Genomic DNA, 13,368 nt, shown 5'->3' on the forward strand with positions numbered 1-13,368 from the left:
CTTGAACTGTCACGATAGTTCAAAAGCATCAATTCTTCGGCGCTCAGCTTTCTTTATGGTCCAACTCTCACATCCATACATGACTACTGGAAAAAACAGAGCATTGACTAGATGGACCTTTGTCAGTAAAGTACTACCTTTGCTTTTTAATATGCTGTCTAGGTTGGTCATAGCTTTTCTTCCAAGGAGCAAGTGTCTTTTAATTTCATGGCTGCAGTCACCATCTGCAGTGATTTTGGAGCCCAGGAAAAAAAAGTCTGTCACTGTTTCCATTTTCCCCCATCTATTTGCCATGAAGAGATGGGACCAGATGCCATGATCTTCATTTTTTGGATGTTGAGATTTAAATCAGCTTTTTCACTCCTCTTTCACTTTCATCAAGAGCCTCTTTAGTTCTTCTTTGCTTTCTGCCATAGGGTGGTGTCATCTGCATATCTGAGATTTCTCTCAGCAATCTTAATTCCAGTTCGTGCTTCATCCATCCTGGCATTTTGCATGATGTACTCTGGATATAAGTTAAATAAGCAAGGTGACAGTACATAGCCTTGATGTACTCCTTTCCCAATTTGGAACCAGTCCGATGTTCCATGTCCAGTTCCAACTGTTGCTTCTTGACCTTCATACTGATGTCTCAGGAGGCAGGTCAGGTGGTCTGGTATTCCCATCTCTTTAAGAATTTTCCACAGTTTGTTGTGATCCACACAGTCAAGGCTTTGGCGTAGTCAGTAAAGGAGAAGTAGAAGTTTTTTTTGAACTCTTGCTTTTTCTATGATCCAGTGGATGTTGGCAATTTGATATCTGGTTCCTCTGCCTTTTCTAAATCCAGCTTGAACATCTGGAAGTTCTTGGTTCATGAACTGTTGAAACTGGGCTTGGAGAAGTTTGAGCAATACTTTGCTATCGTGAGATGAGTGCAATTGTGCGGTAGTTCAAACATTCTTTGGTATTGCCTTTCTTTGGAATTGGAATGAGAACTGACCTTTTCTAGTCCTGTGGTCACTGCTGAGTTTCCCAGTTTTGCTGGCATATTGAGTGCAGCACTTTCACAGTATCATCTTTTAGGATTTGAAATAGCTCAACTGGAATTCCATCACCTCCACTAGCTTTGTTCATAGTGATGCTTCCTAAGGCCCACTTGACTTCGAATACCAGGATGTTTGGTTCTAGGTGAGTGATCACACCATCGAGGTTATCTGGGTTGTTAAGATCTTTTTTGTATAGTTCTTCTGTGTATCTTGCCACGTTTCTTAGCCTCTGCTTCTGTTTGGTCCATACTGTTTCTGTCCTTTATTGTGCCCATCTTTGCATGAAATGTTCCCTTGGTATCTCTAATTTTCTTGAAGAGATCTCTAGTCTTTCCCATTCTATTGTTTTCTCTACTTCTTTGCATTCATCACTGAGGAAGGCTTTCTCATCTCTCCTTGCTATTTTTTGGAAGTCTGCATTCAGAAGGGTATATTACAGCTCTTAAGATGTTAAAATATTTTTCCCTAGTTGCAGAGACTTCAGGGCAATGCTCTTCCCCACCCCTTAGGCAGTGTCTACCAAGTAACATTGAGAGGCAGTATTGAAATAATGGTAAAAGGTGGAACTCAAGCGCAAAAAGGTTTGGAATTCAGGTCTCTAAAAACCAAGGCCCTCATTATTTCCAGAAAAGCATGTGGGAAATCTCTTGAGGTAACATATGAATCAGGCCTTGATGGATCTGTATAAGAATAGGGTGTTCTATGCAGAGATAAAAAACAGTAGAACAAGGTATGCATGGGATGAGAGGAGTGATGTATGGAGAAGGGTCAACAGTGGCCTCCAAGGGCCAGCTATGAAAGTTGCTCAGTTGTGTCCGACTCTTTGCAACCCCATGGACTGTATAGTCCATGGCCAGATTCTCCAGGCCAGAATACTGGAGTGGGTAGGGGTAGCCTTTTCCTTCTCCAGGTTATCTTCCCAACCCAGGGATCGAACTCAGGTCCCTCCCCACACTGAGGGCCAGCTTTTTTTGACCAGCTGAGCCATAAGGGAAGCCTAAGAAAGTTGGAGTGGGTATCCTATCCCTTCTCCAGTGAATCTTCCCAACCCAGGAATCCAGCCAGGGTCTCCTGCATTGCAGGTGGATTCTTTACCAACTGACCTATCAGGGAAGCCCTGCTAGGTAATGAATAAAACAGACAGGTAAGGAATATGAAAATCTGATAGAAAAATGGGTAAAAAGTTACTTTTTCCTTTGCTATAAGAGAAAATGGGAACAACATTAGTATCTGCCAGAGAGCCTACTGGTAATGGTGGTGAACAGTAATAAAACTCTTGCAGATTGTCTTCAAGCAGAAACTCAGGCCCAGGAGTGCCAGATATTTGGGGGTGGGGAGGCTTTTTTCCTCTAGTTGTGGCGCACACTGGCTTCACTGGTTGCCAAGCAGGGGCTCTAGAGCAGTCTCAGTAATTGGGGCGCATGGAGACTCTCTGCGGCCTGCTGGCTTAGCTGCCCTACAGCACGTGGGATCTTAGTTCCTGGACCAGGGATCAAATCTGCATTGGAAGGCAGATTCTTTATCAGTGGACCACTAGGGAAGTGCCAGGTATTTTTAAATACAGCTGCATCTTTTAATGTTGGCAATGAATTAAAACGTAAAATGTACTCAAGCCAACCAAAATCCTCCTTTTGAGTTGTATCAACTTTTTGGCTGCTAGTCTAATTGCTACATTAGGAATTGATGTAAACCAAAGTGAGTAGTTTGTGAACTACTTTGGGCTCAGTGAGCTGTGAAGTGATGAAATGATGTGAAAATCTTATAGAAACTCTAGAAAATGCAAACTAAACCATAGTGAGACAGAACTCGCATCAGTGCTTGCTGAGCTTTAGGCAGAAAGGAGGGATTCCCAAGGGGCATGTGGCGATAGGTATGTTCACTATCTTGATTGTGGTGATGGTTTCATGGATGTAGATTTATCAACACTTAACAGATTGTTCATTTTAAATATGTGCCATTTACTGTATGTCAGTTATAGTTCAATAAAGCTGATTTCAAAAATGCTTTGTAGCAGAAGCAGGCTGTTAACAATTCTTAATTCCACTTGTTAGGCCACAAATTTAAACACCTTCACTTCATTGACTTCCAAGAAATCCAGTCTAGGATCACTCCAAAGAACACTATTTAGAACTCTGCAACAGGTTTTTATTTTTGCTTTATATCTATTACAGTGTTTGAAACCTAAAGAAATACATTTTCTCTTCAAATTTGGATGTGTATATAAATATCATTTGTCTGGACTCAGCACACTCAATGCCATGGTTTCTTGGCCTATATCTGCTCTGAAATCATCAAGCTTTGTTTGTCTACCCAGGGGCCCTGAGAACATGGAAAACAATAGCTAGAGTTTATAGTTCTTAAAAGCAAAATAAATTTAGAGAGAAAAACCAGTGAGGAAACAGGTTTGATTCACCTTCCGAGGGTCTGTAGCTGGGAACCCAAGATGTTTTTGGAGGGACATCTGCTCTGTCTTGGGTAATTGGGACCTCACGCCTTATTTGCTTCTTTAGTGGTCCAACCAATTTTGTGGCAATTCCCACAAAAACTGCCTGAAAGAGCCAATACCCAACTCCAGGGCTTGAGGATTCTCACCATGGCAGTTTTCTCTTCCCAAACCCAGAGGCTGAACATCTGACCTAGGTAGGGATGCAGGGCTTGAGTTTAGCAGAGGGGTTCAGGTATATGCTAATGTGCACAGCAGCAGTCAGGCTGGCCCAGAAGTAGTAAGGTGGGCCCAAACACACTCAAGGCCTTTACGACACACTACACAAACCTTTTTCCTGGGGTGTTCTAGGTCCAAAATTTAATGGTGCTTCTTCTAACTCACAGCCAGGTTTGATTCTGAACATAGCCCAGGCCTGATGCAAAATGCCCTCTCAGAGGAAAACTAACAGCTTCAATTTACAGACTTATTTGGTTTGTACTGACCTCAAAATTCTTCCCTTACCATGGTCTTCATCTGGGGGTGGGGCTCAGGAATAGTCAATGGGATGACTGGATCCTTTATGAAGGCCTTGGCCAAAGAACAGCTATTGCCTACCACATGGATCCCTGCAGGGCCCAATTCTCAGCTTGCTGGCTTAACAGAAAAATACAAAAGACAGAAAAAATACTGGACAAGATTGGTCTAAAATGTGCAATCCTGAAACAGCTGTGGAAGAAACCTACTCTGAGCAGTTTCTCAAGCCTCACATGTACTTATTGCTAGGACAGTCCTATCTGGAAGATGTTGCTAGCCTTTCCTATGGTTGTGAGCCTTTCCTATGGTTCGTGCAGTGAGCCTTGCACCCTTCCCCAGCCTGCCAAGGAGGCCCCCAGCCAGCACCCTATGTAGTGCCTGCAGAGACCTGTAGAATCTGGCTCTCTCACTTCAACTGAAAATCCAGAACATGAGCCCCAGAGATGTATCTACTGAAGAATATTCAAGATGATGGACACCAAACTAAGTGAGTCTTGGGGAGAAGAGACGTGGCCTGAACAAATGATCTGAGAGGCCCTCAAAGAAGGGGGCGTTGGGAGGAGGAAGTATTGATAGGCATTCATCTCCTTCCCTTCTATTTTGCTAGAAACAGGTAACTCTATTATAGTGTGTAGGGGGAAGGCAGGCAGACTTGAGAAAATGGAAGTCCAGTTCATTCTGCTAGAGTTTTCAGATTAAACTGGTCTGGCTTGAGGGAAATGGAAAGTCAGTGCCCGAGAGCCTTCTTTTGCTCTTCCCTGACTAAGCATAGTAGCAGCTATAATCTGTGTAGTTCAGCTCTAAAAAATAGGGCTGTTGGAAAGTCTTCCAAGGGAAAAGAGAATGGGAGTAGATCTAGGGGTTCTAGGTAAAGGGGCACACAAAGGGTCCCTGAAAGCTGAAGTCTTCTACATCTGTTCCTTGGAAGGGTCCTTTGTACCCACTGCCTAAAGTAAACAGGCTGGCCAGGTGAGGATGGAACCTGTGTGGTTCTAACAAGGTTGCAGCCAATACCAAGGCCAGCCAGTCACGGGATAGCTCAGTCTTCTAAGACCAGCGAAGATGGGTGGGTGTGGGATGTCCAGAAGGGCTGGCAAAAACAAATAGCTGTTCAAAACAGTACTTGGAACACTTTAGCTAAGAAAACGGTTCCTTGTCCCCTTAATTCACACCTAAACATCACCAACCCACCAGAGATTTTAAAATGCAAATAACCGTGTGCCAAAACATTAACCTTTCAAATACACGTCTTCTCTGGCTATTCCCTACAGCAGGCTGGGGAGCCCCTCCATCCCTGTAACATCCATTCAGAAATCTGTCAGAAAACTCTGCCTTCACCTGGGCCAGGGTCTGCAGTCCAGATGGGGGCTGTCCATGAAGATGGGGGCTGTCCACGAAGAGTGACTGTCAAGCCTGGGCTAAAAAGAAACAATATTTTGCTTCCCTAGATGAACAAAGGAGAAGGGGACACAAAAGATGATGTTACCATCTCAGGGGGCTGAAAGAACTTCACCTGTTAACTGAAAGGCGGGTCAGAGGAATATAATGGGAAAACAGTCTGAAGAAGACACTAACAGAGGAAAGCTCCCAGAGGCCATGTTTATCTGATGAGAAATTTATCCTCGGGTTGTGCCCTGGGAGACACTTCAGCCTTTGGAGTCCTTGGAGAAAGCAGCCTTCAAGCAGTAAGTGATAATCAGAAGAGTCTTCTATTTAGTACATGTCCCAGATCTGAAGCAAAAGTAGGAACAGCTGGGGAAGGCAGGATGTGTATGTCTCACAGTAAGAATTTGGCCCCAATGTCAGGGACTTAACTATTGCTAGAGATACAAAAGTAGTTCTTACTCAAATGCTCTGGCTGTTGGACAAGATCAAGGGGTGGGGGGTGACTTTCTTTTGAACTGTAGGAGTAATGGAGTCAGCAGGCCAAGTGAAAAGGGTCCTGCCCCTTGCCTACCAGGGAGAGTGGGGCTTGGTAATTATCATGCCCAAACTGAAGAGTAGCATCTGACTCACTTAGGTGGTATGGCTCTGCTATCACTTTTCAGTGATAACCACTAGTCCGAACCATTTTTCTCAGAAAATGCCTCTGGAGTTGGATCTCAATGCTTGAAAAAGAGGGCAGATTCAAAAACAATGGGCAAAAGGACCTGAACTTTTTATCTGTAAGCAGAGTGGCACAGATTTCACCTGAGCCAGAGGTGGGATATGCAGGAATGGGAGCAAGAATGGCAGTGTTTCTGGGGAAGGGAAAATACAGCTTGGACCAGGGCATCTCTAACTGATCTCTGTGGGGAAGCAGCGACAGGGCAGACAGAGTGTGCCTTCAGCTCCACCACTGGCCTACACTTAGGCAACAAATTCCTCCACCCACCCCACCAGCTGGGCTTCACTTCATTACTATGTAATCCACTGACGCATACAGGCAAGCCAGTGAGGCACTGCAGTAGCTCTACTCAAAGGGAAAAGGCCAGGCATTGGGATTGAAAGTGTCATAGGAAGGGCAATATCCAAACCATGTACAGGGATCCCAATCCAGGAAGGTATCAGTCACTCTCAAAAAAGTCCTGAAGCTGCTGTATTTCTGTAGAAAGAGAGAAAGCCACCTGTGATAACTTACGTGGACAAGGGCATTTGAGACCAAATCCGAGGCGGCAGACTGCTGTCTGGGTTTCCTGATGCGAGCAGGATGCTCAGCACTAAGGACTAGAGTGGTAGACTTCACCAGGCCCTGGAGCCCTTGCTCCCTTCAGGTACTGGGACAATCAGACTAGGCTGACCTGTGATATGAAGGCTCCAGAGCTAAGGGTTTGTCCAGGTGGCAGCCCGGAACCCAAGCAAAGAGATGGATCAAGGTCAGGCTTCCTGAGCCAAAGAACTTCCACATCTCTTGGTTTTCCTCACGGTATCCTACTTACAGAAATTACAGGGACAGTTCTTCCTCTCGAGACCAATTAAGATTGACCTACCTAATATATAGAATATAAAAAAATACAGAACTTTTGACATTCTCTCCTTTGGAAGTCAAATATACATGATCCACCTATGGAAGAGGAAGAGGAAGAAGAAAGGCCAAAGGCAAGGATCCCCTGGCTATCCCAATACATGACACTCACTCCAACCTCCTCTGCAACTTATGGGTCACCCGAGCAAGGACTTTCTCCTCAGGAGAAAGCAAGGACCACAGCCCTCTGTTGCGTGCTTAGGAGAAAATACAGCTACCTCAGAGGTTCATTTCAACTCTGAGGGGAATTTTCAAGTAAACAAATGAAGTCAGGTCGCGCCACTGGAAGGTGGGTAGGAAACATGGGATCAGTAGCGACACATGGGAAGCCCTGTCTGAAGGCCTGTGCTCCTCCTCGCTGACTCCCACTGGTGCACGTGCCCCAGGAGAGTGAAGGGGATCTCCCAAACTAAAGAGGTCTGGGCAACGGGTTAGAGGGAGGGAGGGGCCTTTCTCGCATGGTGACCTCCCCCTCAGTCTCTAGTCCCAGACAATGCTGGCAGCTGGGTTTCCTAATACCAGGAACTCATGGCTCTGGGAAAGAGCAATCTTAATACAAGAAAAAATGTGCAAAAGAAAAAATTAAATAATTCAATCCAAGCATACAAGATTAATATTCTGTCAGAGCAAGAACACTTTGTTTCGGATTTCTCCCCTCCCCTCCCACCCCCCTCACCTCTGGAATATTCCATCTGCTCAAGTACCCAAGATAAGAGTTACACAGATCAGGGCAGAGGACTGGGAAGGATGAAGGAAGATAATAGGGAAGGAAGTCACCACTAAAGAAGAAAAAAATTAAAATTAAAAAAAAAAAAGGTGCAAAATTGGTTACCTCAGTCCTCCTTTGTCTACCCCTGGGCTCCTGGGTTAAAGACATATGTGCAGCCAAAATATAGTGTAAGGAAGAAAAACCCAACACGTCCCCTTCTTGTCACAAAACCCAAACGTGAGCCTCAGATGGTTCTGTCTGTCCAGAGGGTGCTCCCTCCAGGGAAGGGGTCGGAGCAGGTCAAGAGCACAGTTTCCAGGGCAGCAGAGGTGTGTGGTGGCTGATGGTGGGGGGGCTGGTTTCCCGCCCACCAGAGGGCTGCTTTTCCGCTGGTTGGTGGTGCTTCCCATCCCCTCCCCTCCCTGGAGGCAGACATTATAGCTGGAAGCCCTCCATGGGGGCCTCAGGCTGCTGGAAGATGAACTGCTGTTGCGTCTCATCCACTTGGGGAGCCAAGCTGCTATCATCATCTTCTACACCAAAGTAGTGCTCAATGAGGTCGAAGGCCTTCTGGTAGATCTCCTGGTTCTCATGGCTCTGGAGAAACTCAATTTTATCCAAGCCTATGGTGGCAACAAAGAAGCAGGGACAAGAATGAACTTGGAATGCTTTACTATGGGTCCATAAAACATGAATGCATTTTGCCTTCCCTGAGGTATATTAGCATTTATAAACAAAAGTAATATGATCAGGTCTCTCTCTGATATGAAAGAGGAGAGCTGCGATCTTTAGTTAAAATTACATAGCCCCAAAGGAAAACAACTAAAATGTCAGTTATTAATCAGTGGTTTAACCTGGGCGATTTGTTAACCATTCTGAATCTCCTGGAGATGAGTAGTGAGTCAACCCAGTACCCCTAACAGAACTTGCCAAGGAAACCATAAACAAAACAAAAAAGATAACCTGTAGAATGGAAGAAAATATTTGCAACTGATGCAACTCACAAGGGCTTAATTTCTAAAACATATTAACAGCTCACATGGCTCAATAAGAACAACAAATAACCCAACCCAACCAAAAAATGAGCAGAAGACTTATACAGACATTTTTCCAAAGACATATAGATGGCCAAGAGGCACATGAAAAGATGCTCAACATCACTAATTATTAGAGAAATGGAAATCGAAACTATAATGAGGGTATTACTTCACACCAGCCATCATCAAAAAGTCTACAAGGGAATTCCCTGGAAGTCCAATGGTTAGGACTGAGCAGTCTCACTACCAAGGCCTAAATCCCGCAAGCCAAGAGGTATGACAAATAAAAAACCAAAAACAAACCAAAAGTCTACAAATAATGCTGGAGAGGGTGTGGAGAAAAGGGAACCCTCCGGTACTGTTGGTGGGAAGGTAAGCTGCTGTAGCCACTATGGATGCTCCTTGAAAAACTAAAAACAGACCTACCATATGACCCAGCGATCCCACTCCTGGGCATATATCTGGAGAGAAGGTATACACACCCCAGTGTTCACAGCAGCACTATTTACTATAGCCAAGACATGGAAGCCACCTGAGTGTCCATCAACAGATGATGGGTAAAGAAGACGTGGTGTACATTTACAATGGAAAATTACTCAGGCCCAAGTAAGAATAAAATAATGCCATTTGCAGCAACATGGATGGACCCAGACATAATCATACTAAATAAAGTAACTCAGACAAAGACAATTATCATATGATATCACATGTGGGGAATCTAAAAACACTGATAGAAGTGAACTTATTTATAAAATAAAAAGAGACTCACAGACAGAACACAAACTTATGGTTAACAAAGGGGGAAAGGTGGAGAGGGATAATTATGAGTTTGGGATTAGCAGATACAAATTTGTGTGTGTGTGTGTGTGTGTGTGTGTGTGCACGTGTGCACGTGCATGCACGTGAGTTGTTCAGTCAGATCCCATGGACTATAGCCTGCCAGGCTCCTCTGTCCACAGAATTTTCCAGGCAAGAATACTGGAGTGGGGAGGGATAATTATGAGTTTGGGATTAGCACATACAAACTGTGTGTGTGTGTGTGTGTGTGTGTGTGCGCGCGTGCGTGCACGTGCATGTGAGTTACTCAGTCGCATCCCACTCTTTGACACATTCTGTCCACAGAATTTTCCAGGTAAGAATACTGGAGTGGGTTGCCATTTCCTCCTCCAGGGACTCTCTATGACCCAGGGATCAAACCGCATCTCTTGCACTGCCAGAAAGATTCTTAACCACTGTGCCACCTGGGAAGCTTTAGATACAAACTACTATTAACAAAATAGATGAACAACAAGGACCTCCTGTGCAGCACAGAGAACTTATCTAGTATCTTGTAATAAGCTTATTCATAGTGGAAAAACAAAAGAAAGGAACTTGCTAGAAACTCAGCTGAAAACATGCCTTCCAGCTCCTTATCCTATTATCAATTCTGGAGCTTTATTTTTGCATCTGTACCATAACCTACTTACTGGTTACAGCCCATCAGAAAGAGAGCTCTTGCTCCTCAGAAGAAATGGAACTTGTGGGATAAAACTCTGCATTCAATGCTGACCATACACCCTCACATACATATACTACTTCAGAGGTTCTGAACTAGAACTTACGGTTCTGAACTCTGCTTATGGCAGACATTAGTTTGGGGAGAGGGCACATACCATAGGCTTCCTCGATGAGGCCACAGTAGGGATTGACCCCTGAGCCACTGCGCTTGCCCTCTTGCTCTCCAAGCCGAAGGATGTTCTCCAGTCCATTGAGGGCCACTTGCACAATCTTTGAATCCATCACAGTCAGCAAGTCGCACAGGGGTTTGATGCAGCCCAGGGAGACCAGGTACCTGAAGGGCAGAGACCAGGAAAGTTCTAAATCAAGACAAGATAAGGGAGGTGCCAGGGCGGTGCTCTGGGGTCCCTGGGTCTCCTTTACACACATCAATGCTCTTAGCAATTCACCCTGCCTGAGCCCTCATAAACACCCAGGCTTTATCTCAGTCTCTCCACTCCATCGATACTACTGGTTTAGTTCATTTCCATGTAGAAGGCTGCCACGGATTTCTCCTCCTGGTCTGTAATGTGTCCCTGCAACAGTACTACCTACTCTGAAACATCATTCCCCTACTTAAAATTTTCACAGTCCAAGCTCTACTCTCAATACAATCAGGCTCCTAAGCTTTTTTAGCTTCATCTCACATTATTCCCTTCCAAGAATATTACATTCCAGCCAAACGTGAATGTCTCTAGGTTTCTGATTTTTGTACTTTTACTTATGCCTATTCCTGTCCAAGTGCCATTCACAACCCTATATCCTCAAAAGCTTAACTCAATGGCTATCCTTTTCTCCTAAGGTTTTATAATATGCTGAATATACTCCCTGGAAGAAAAGTTATGACCAACCTAGATAGCATATTGAAAAGCAGAGACATTACTTTGCCGACTAAGGTCCGTCTAGTCAAGGCTATGGTTTTCCAGTGGTCATGTATGCATGTGGGAGTTGGAGTGTGAAGAAAGCTGAGCGCTGAAGAATTGATGCTTTTGAACTGTGGTGTTGGAGAAGACTCTTGAGAGTCCCTTGGACTGCAAGGAGATCCAACCAGTCCATTCTAAAAGAGATCAACCCTGGGTGTTCTTTGGAAGGAATGGTGCCGAAGCTGAAACTCCAGTACTTTGGCCACCTCATGCAAAGAGCTGACTCATTGGAAAAGACTCTGATGCTGGGAGGGATTGGGGACAGGAGGAAAAGGGGACGACCAAGGATGGCATCACCGACTCGATGGATATAAGTTTGAGTGAACTCCGGGAGTTGGTGATGGATAGGGAGGCCTGGCGTGCTGCGATTCATGGGGTCGCAAAGAGTCGGACATGACTGAGCGACTGAACTGAATATACTCCCCCTTCCTAAGGTACAAGCTGAAGGCAAGGTACTTTTCTAATTCCCACCACTCCAACTCAAGTTCATAATGGAAAGCAGAATCAGAGAGCATCTTCACACAAAACAGCTTTCCTATTTACTTCTCTCAAGTATCATTGTCAAAAATGATTTCTCAAGGAAACTGCTCCAAATGAGCCATCGAATGGTTCTCTTTCATTTGTATGAGTAATTGTGAATTATATAGATTTAAATTCTCTTGTGGGTAGAAAGAGGCAGAGGAGAGATGAATGTCTGTCTTAAGTGTCCATTCTCAAGGAGGGAAAAGAGGCTACACTCTAGCAGCTTATCAGTTAAACCCTACTGAACAGCAGTAGACTTATCCCAGCAAAGGGAGTTTAGAGATTGTATGTAACATAAGCTGACAGGTAGAGTAAACATGTCACTCAAACAATGGGAAGGACTGTGGTACCTGATTTGTTCAGGAGTTCCTCCTGATGTGGCATTGGTGATGGCCCAGGCTGCTTCTTTCCTTGTACGGAACTCTGCTTTCTGAAGGATTTCGATCAATACAGGGAAGATGTTTGCATCTATGACAGCCTGAGAAGAATTAGGGGTTCGGGGGTGGGATATGGGGGAAAAAAGTCATTTCAAGGAGAATAAGCAAATCCAGAACACAAATCAGCTAAGATTTAGACACATTCCCCTTCCTCAAAGTTCTCCTTTGTCTTTCCCATATACCTAAGGTGGTGCAGAAGAACCTGGCTTCTGCTCCAGAGTCTTTGACCAATAGCATACACTGATCCCAATTTCAAAAGAGAAATTTTTTTGTCTAGAAAGCAATATCCCACAAAGTCTCGTGATCCCAGGTCTTTCTACCACCGCTCCTCAATCTCCCAACTGCTTGTTTTACCTGTATCTGAGCCCTGTTGCCAGCAGTGATATTTGAAATGGTCCAACAAGCTTCCTTTCGGATTGACTCCTTGGAGCTGCTCAGGAGGTGGAGGAGGCAAGGGAGGGCTGAACAGTTAAGAATGACCTAGAACACCAAAAGACAAATTGAGATAAACTGGACTTAATCAAAATTTAAAACTTTTGTGCACCGAAAGACATCTTTCAACAGAGTGAATTACACAAGTCACAGAATGGGAGAAAGTATATTGAAATTATATATCTGATAAAGATGAATATCCAGATTACATTAAAAAAAAAAAAAAGCTGAACATAGTTTAAAATGGGCAAAGGACATAAACAGACATTTTTCCAAAGAAAACAGGCAGGGGGCCCCAAAGCACATGAAAGATGTCAGACATCATTAATCAGTAGGGAAATGCAAATCAAAACCTCAGTGAGATACAGCTTCACACTTCATAGGACAGTTATTCTGTTTTCCTGGCCATGCTGGGTCTTCATTGCAGCATGCAGGCTTAGTTGCCCCACAGCATGTGGGATCTTAGTTCCCCAAATAGGGACTGAACCCGAGTCGCCTGCATTAGAAGGCGGGTTCTTAACCCCCAGATCCCAGGGGAGTCTCTAGGATAGTCTTAAAATTATTATATATAAAAATTTATTATAATACTTATAAAATTTAAAATTTATTATAAAAATAAAATTATTTTTATTCTTAAAAAATCCAGGCAATACAACTGTTGGTAAAGATGTGGAGAAATTGGAACCTGGTACATTGCTGGTGGGAAGGTAAAATGGTATAGCCATTGTGCTAAACAATATGGTGGTTCCTCAAAATCTTTAAATATAAAATTACCCCATGACCC

The 13,368-nt window shown here is 44.1% G+C and overlaps 1 protein-coding gene across 1 annotated transcript in view; it reads right to left on the reverse strand.

Annotated features, from left to right (window-relative positions):
- Nucleotides 1–2,982: 2,982 nt before the first annotated feature.
- The window catches only part of KPNA6 (karyopherin subunit alpha 6), a 55,827-nt gene continuing 45,441 nt past the window's right edge, over nucleotides 2,983–13,368 (reverse strand). Inside the window, exons 11-14 of the mRNA XM_052636242.1 lie at nucleotides 12,507–12,632; nucleotides 12,066–12,193; nucleotides 10,387–10,565; nucleotides 2,983–8,320 (exon numbers count right to left, since the gene is read on the reverse strand). Coding sequence (XP_052492202.1) covers nucleotides 8,133–8,320; nucleotides 10,387–10,565; nucleotides 12,066–12,193; nucleotides 12,507–12,632 — 621 coding nt within the window. The 3' untranslated portion in view covers nucleotides 2,983–8,132. The remainder of the gene's footprint in view (nucleotides 8,321–10,386; nucleotides 10,566–12,065; nucleotides 12,194–12,506; nucleotides 12,633–13,368) is intronic.

This window comes from Budorcas taxicolor, chromosome 2 (assembly GCF_023091745.1).
Source record: "Budorcas taxicolor isolate Tak-1 chromosome 2, Takin1.1, whole genome shotgun sequence".
In the NCBI taxonomy this organism is placed as follows: domain Eukaryota; kingdom Metazoa; phylum Chordata; class Mammalia; order Artiodactyla; family Bovidae; genus Budorcas; species Budorcas taxicolor.